Source organism: Heptranchias perlo, chromosome 3 (genome assembly GCF_035084215.1).
Source record: "Heptranchias perlo isolate sHepPer1 chromosome 3, sHepPer1.hap1, whole genome shotgun sequence".
Taxonomy (NCBI): domain Eukaryota; kingdom Metazoa; phylum Chordata; class Chondrichthyes; order Hexanchiformes; family Hexanchidae; genus Heptranchias; species Heptranchias perlo.
Window position 1 is genome coordinate 139591000 of NC_090327.1, and position 6225 is coordinate 139597224.

General features: G+C 44.9%; 1 protein-coding gene across 1 annotated transcript; it reads left to right on the forward strand.

The window, feature by feature from the left end:
- The first annotated feature begins 2408 nt into the window (after window positions 1–2408).
- On the forward strand, window positions 2409–5619 carry LOC137307568 (probable G-protein coupled receptor 139). The gene is made up of 2 exons (XM_067976875.1): window positions 2409–2697; window positions 4721–5619. Exons 1-2 carry the CDS (start codon window positions 2409–2411, stop codon window positions 5617–5619), a joined length of 1188 nt encoding a protein of 395 aa, XP_067832976.1.
- The last annotated feature ends 606 nt before the right edge of the window (window positions 5620–6225 follow it).

Genomic DNA, 6225 nt, shown 5'->3' on the forward strand with positions numbered 1-6225 from the left:
CACACCGGGTGAGATCAGGTAAGACAGCACAGGCCAGGGACTGAGCCTGGGCCTTTCCTGCTCTGTGTGGGGCTCAGTATCACACCGGGTGAGATCAGGTAAGACAGCACAGGGTGGGGACTGAGCCTGGGCCTTTCCTGTTCTGGGCCCTTCCTCCTCCAACGCCTCTCCTCCATCGTCTTGCTGGGTGGGCCTGAGCTCGCCTGGTTCCATTCTTATCTATCCATTCACAGCCAGAGCTTCTGCTATATTGGCTTCCCTTCCCACACCCACACCGTTACCTCTGGAGTCCCCCAAGGATCTATCCTTGGCCCCCTCCTATTTCTCATCTACATGCTACCCCTCGGTGACATCATCCGAAAACACAACATCAGGATCCACATGTCTGCTGATGACACCCAGCTCTACCTCACAACCACCTCCCTCGACCCCTCCACTCTCTCTCATTTGTCACACTGCTTATCTGACATCCAGTACCGGATGAGCAAAGCTTTTGGGAAAACCGAAGCCATTGTCTTTGGCCTCTGCCACGAACTCCGTTCCCGATCCACTGACTCCATCCCTCTCCCTGGCCACTGTCTGAGGCTGAACCAGACCATTCACAATCTTCTCATCCTGTTTGACCCTGAGATGAACTTCTGACCACATATCTGCTCCATCACCAAGGCCGTCTACTTTCACCTCCACAACATCGCCCGTCTCCGCCCCTGCCTCAGCTCATCTGCTGTTGAAACCCTCATCCATGCCTTTGTTACCTCTAGACTTGACTACTCCAATGCTCTCCTGGTTGGCCTCCCATCTTCCACCCTCCGGAAAATCCAGCTTGTCCAAAACTCCTGCTGTCCGTATCCTAACTCGCACCAGATCCCATGTGCTCGCTGACTTACATTGGCTCCCGGTCTAGGAATGCCTCAATTTCAAAATTCTCATCCTTGTTTTCAAATCCCTCCATGGTCTCGCCCCTCTGTATCTTTGTAACATCCTCCAGCCCTACAAGCCTCCGAGATCTCTGCGCTCTTCCAATTCAGGCCTCCTGCACATCCCCAATTTTAATCACTCCAACATTGGTGGCTGTGCCTTCAGCTGCCTAGGCCCTAAGCTCTGGAATTCCCTCCCTAAATTTCTTCGCCTCTCTACCTCCCTCTCCTCCTTTACGATGCTCTTTAAAACCTACCTCTTTGACCAAGCTTTCGGTCACCTGACCTAATATCTCCTTATTTGGCTTGGTGTCAAATAGTGTTTGATAACGTTCCTGCAAAGCACCTAGTGATGTCTTACTACATCAAAGGAGCGATATAAATGCAAGTTTTTATTGTTGTGTAAGTATTTACAAGGGTCTGTGAGAGTGAGTCGATATATAAAGGAGTGCTAAGGATTGGAGACATTCAGGGAGCCCCCAGACTGTGTCAGTCTGAATTTGGGCCTGTGGGAGTGAGTTAATGTTTGCAGGGGTTCCAAGGACTGTAGACATTCAAGCTTTATCCAGACCTTGTCAGTACTTACAGAGGTCTGTGGGAGTGATTCAATATTTATGGTGTTACTCGGCAGTGTACACATTTAGCCAGTCAACAGATTGTGTTGGGAAATCTGGAAGTGGGCCAATATTTTTAGAATTACCCAAAGCCTTTATCACAGTCTGTAGGAATATTTGGAGGGAAATCCATAGACTGTGCGAATATTTACAATAGAATCCAAAGAATGTGCCATTATTTACAGGTAAATCCAGAGACTGTACCAATATTAAGAAGAGGATCCATAGACTTGCCAATATTGATGGGGTATCCAGAGATTGCACCAATATTCACAGGGTGGTCTCCAAACTAACTGGTAGAATGGTTCAGTTTCCATCTCTGAGTTTAAACCCAATTCTTGAGAAATGGATAGAAACTCTCTGAAATTAAAGGATTTCACTCCGAAATTATCTGAAATCTGTAAATGAAGCTGCTCTCACTTCACATCCATGCTGTCAGACTGTGGGATCATAGTTCCTGTTCTTCCAAATATTTATTAAAATAATATACTGGGCTTTGGGTTTTCCATCTGCATAATATTTGGTTAAATATATGTTGTGCTGCAAAAGTTGTTGGATTGAAAGTTGTAAACAGAATCTGTTTGTTCAGTGACTGTAATTAATGTCAGTCTCCATTGGCCCTAATTGTGTCACTGGAGTGTTTCTCTCTGTTATTTATAAGCGACTACTTTCAACGTGTTATCCCATAGTGTCAGTGGGAGCATCACCCCCGGCACTAACAGGGATCAGCGGCTCCACAGAGAGGGAAAGAATAGATCGGAATCTGAGAACAATAGATTGGAATGTTACAACAATGGTTCGGAATCTGAGAACAATAGATTGGAATGTTACAACAATGGGTCGGAATCTGAGAACAATAGATTGGAATGTTACAACAATGGGTCGGAATCTGAGAACAATAGATTGGAATGTTACAACAATGGGTCGGAATCTGAGAACAATAGATTGGAATGTTACAACAATGGGTCGGAATCTGAGAACAATAGATTGGAATGTTACAACAATGGGTCGGAATCTGAGAACAATAGATTGGAACAGTCCATTCTGGATATTTCAATATCTCGACGGAAATTATGATTTAGTCTCATTAGAGGATCGGATAAATTTTGTGCTTTTGGGTATACAAGTAATTTACTATCCTCTGCTCGCTGCTATTGGTGTTTCTGGTAAGTCTCTATATTCAGCTATTAATTCGATAAAACATGTTTCACTGCATAATTGTTCTTGTTCCCTGTCCAGCACTCGCTGCTGTTTGATTTGATGGTAAGTCTCGTTATCCAGCTCAAAAATTAAAAGGGGTACCTGGGCTGGGAGATACATTGATGGGGGAGTGGGATCAGTGATGAGAGATATATATATACGGGGACTTTCTGGGTGTGAGATTTAATTCACAATAGGACCCTGAAAGTGAGGCTGTACTTCAGGGTCCCTGAGCATGCACCTGTTTTACAGGGTCACTGGGGTGTGTCAGTATTGGAATGGGGTCCAGACACGATACTAAAATACAGAGGATGCAGAGACAGTGATAATATACAGGGGATCCAGAGACAGTGATAATATACAGGGGATCCAGAGACAGTGATAATATACAGCGGATCCAGAGACAGTGATAATATACAGCGGATCCAGGGACAGTGCTAATATTTACAGGGGTCCAGAGACAGTACTAACATTTATAGGGGATCCAAAGAAGGTACTAATATTTCCAGTGGGATCCAGAGACAGTGCTAATATTTAAAGGGGATCCAGTGATGATTGTAATATTTACAGGGTGATCCAGGGACGGTACTAATATTTACAGGGAATCAAGACACTGTACTAATATTTACAGGGGATCGAGAGACTGTACTAATATGTACAGGGGATCGAGAGACTGTACTAATATTTACAGGGGATCGAGAGACTGTACGAATATTTACAGGGGATCGAGAGACTGTACTAATATTTACAGGGGATCGAGAGACTGTACTAATATTTACAGGGGATCGAGAGACTGTACTAATATTTACAGGGGATCGAGAGACTGTACTAATATTTACAGGGGATCGAGAGACTGTACTAATATTTACAGGGGATCGAGAGACTGTACTAATATTTACAGGGGATCGAGAGACTGTACTAATATTTAGAGGGAATCCAGAGATGATGATAATACACAAGAGATCCAGAGTTGGTGAGATATTAAAAGGTGATCCGGAGATGGTACGAATATTTACACGGGCTCAGGAGATGGTGACAATATACAGAGCATCCAGAGGCAGTGATAATATACAGGGGATCCAGGGACAGTGATAATATACAACAGATCCAGAGATATTACTAATATTTACATGGGATCTAGAGACATTGCTAATAGTTACAGTGCATCTGGAGAAGGTATTAATACTTAAAGGGCATCCAGAGATGGTTCTAATATCTACAGGGGATCCAGGGACCGTACTAATATTTACAGGGGTTCCATAAATGGTACTAATATTTACAGCGGATCCAAATTTTTAAATATTTACAGGGGATCCAGAGAGGGTGCTAATATTTACAGGGGATCCAGAGATGGTGATAATATTTACAGGGGATCCAGAGACGGTGCTAATAATTACAGGGGATCCAGAGGCGGTGCTAATATTTACAGGGGATCCAGAGAGGGTGCTAATATTTACAGGGGATCCAGAGGTGGTGCTAATATTTACAGGGGATCCAGAGAGGGTGCTAATATTTACAGGGGATCCAGAGGCGGTGCTAATATTTACAGGGGATCCAGAGAGGGTGCTAATATTTACAGGGGATCCAGAGGCGGTGCTAATATTTCCAGGGGATCCAGAGGCGGTGCTAATATTTCCAGGGGATCCAGAGGCGGTGCTAATATTTACAGGGGATCCAGAGAGGGTGCTAATATTTACAGGGGATCCAGAGGCGTTGCTAATATTTACAGGGGATCCAGAGACGGTGCTAATATTTACAGGGGATCCAGAGATGGTGATAATATTTACAGGGGATCCAGAGACGGTGCTAATAATTACAGGGGATCCAGAGGCGGTGCTAATATTTACAGGGGATCCAGAGATGGTGATAATATTTACAGGGGATCCAGAGACGGTGCTAATAATTACTGTTGATCCAGGGACGGTAATAATATTTACAGGCAGTTCCAGCCTGATGTACAATTGCCCTGTTTATTTCCCTTCCTTACAGTTAACTTATTGACGATCGTTATCCTATCTCGGGGAAAGTGCGGTCTCTCCAAATGTGTCACTCGTTACCTGGTGGCGATGGCAGCGGCGGATCTACTGGTCGTTATCTTCGATCTGATACTCAGGCAGATTCCCATTGCCAATCAGGATCAGTTTGATTTCCTGGACTCCATTCCCGTGTGTAATATCCACGCCGTCCTGCTTTTCGCAGCCACAGACTGTTCCGTCTGGTTCACCGTCACTTTCACCTTCGATCGATTTGTGGCCATTTGTTGCCAGAATCTGAAAACTAAATATTGCACCGAGAGAACGGCGGCTGTGGTTCTGGGAACAGTGAGTGTGCTGGGCTGTTTGAAGAATACGTTCTGGTACTTTCTGTTCACGGGCCGGTACTTGCTTTACAACGAACCGTGGTTTTGTTCTGTACCTGTCCTTGTTATGTTTTCACGTGTGTGGGCAGTCATCGAACTCCTTCATTATATCCTCACCCCGGGGATCCCATTTGTTCTGATTCTGTTGCTCAATGTTTTCACTGTCAGATACATTTTAGTGGCCAGCAGAGCCCGCAGGAGACTCCGGGGTCACAGCAGTGGGGAGAGTCCCAGAGACCCAGAGATGGAGAGCCGAAGGAAATCCATCATTTTACTGTTTGTGATATCAGGAAACTTTATACTGTTCTGGGCACTGTTTATGGTGTATTCTATATGGAACCGGGTGTGGTTCATGGGGTTTTATTCTGTAATTCTACCTCAGTTTATACAAGAACTGGGATACATGCTCCAGCTCATGAGTTGCTGCACAAACACTTGTATTTATGCCGTGACACAGACTAAATTCAGAGAGCAGTTGAAGAATGCGGTGAAATATCCCTTTACTGTAATTATAAAATTCATTAAATAATGAGAAGATCTGAATACTTTCTCAGATCAGAAACCGTTCTGCGTCATACGGTGTCTGATTCTCTCTCCACCAGGCCACGGTGCTGCAAACACTGTGTATTCTCCAATCACTGAAACCTTTATAACCTGAGGGAATTTATCAACTCATTTACAGTGCTGTCAAAGATTATATATCAGGAAAGTACAAGTTGTAAAATTATATATCACGACTAATTGCACCAATACTTTCATCATATTGGAGAATTTAAAAGATAATAAAATAAACAAAAATACAAGTCCAGATTCTCCCCCCACCCCACTGGGGAGAGCAGTGAGTAGTAAAGTCCACACTCTCTCCCCACCCCCCCTGGGGAGAGCAGTGAGTAATAAAGTCCACACTCTCTCCCCCCACACACCCCTGGGGAGAGCAGTGAGTAATAAAGTCCACACTCTCTCCCCACCCCCCCTGGGGAGAGCAGTGAGTAATAAAGTCCACACTCTCTCCCCCCACCCCACTGGGGAGAGCAGTGAGTAGTAAAATCCACACTCTCGCCCCCCACCCCACCTGGGGAGAGCAGTGAGTAATAAAGTCCACACTCTCTCCCCACCCCCCCTGGGGAGAGCAGTG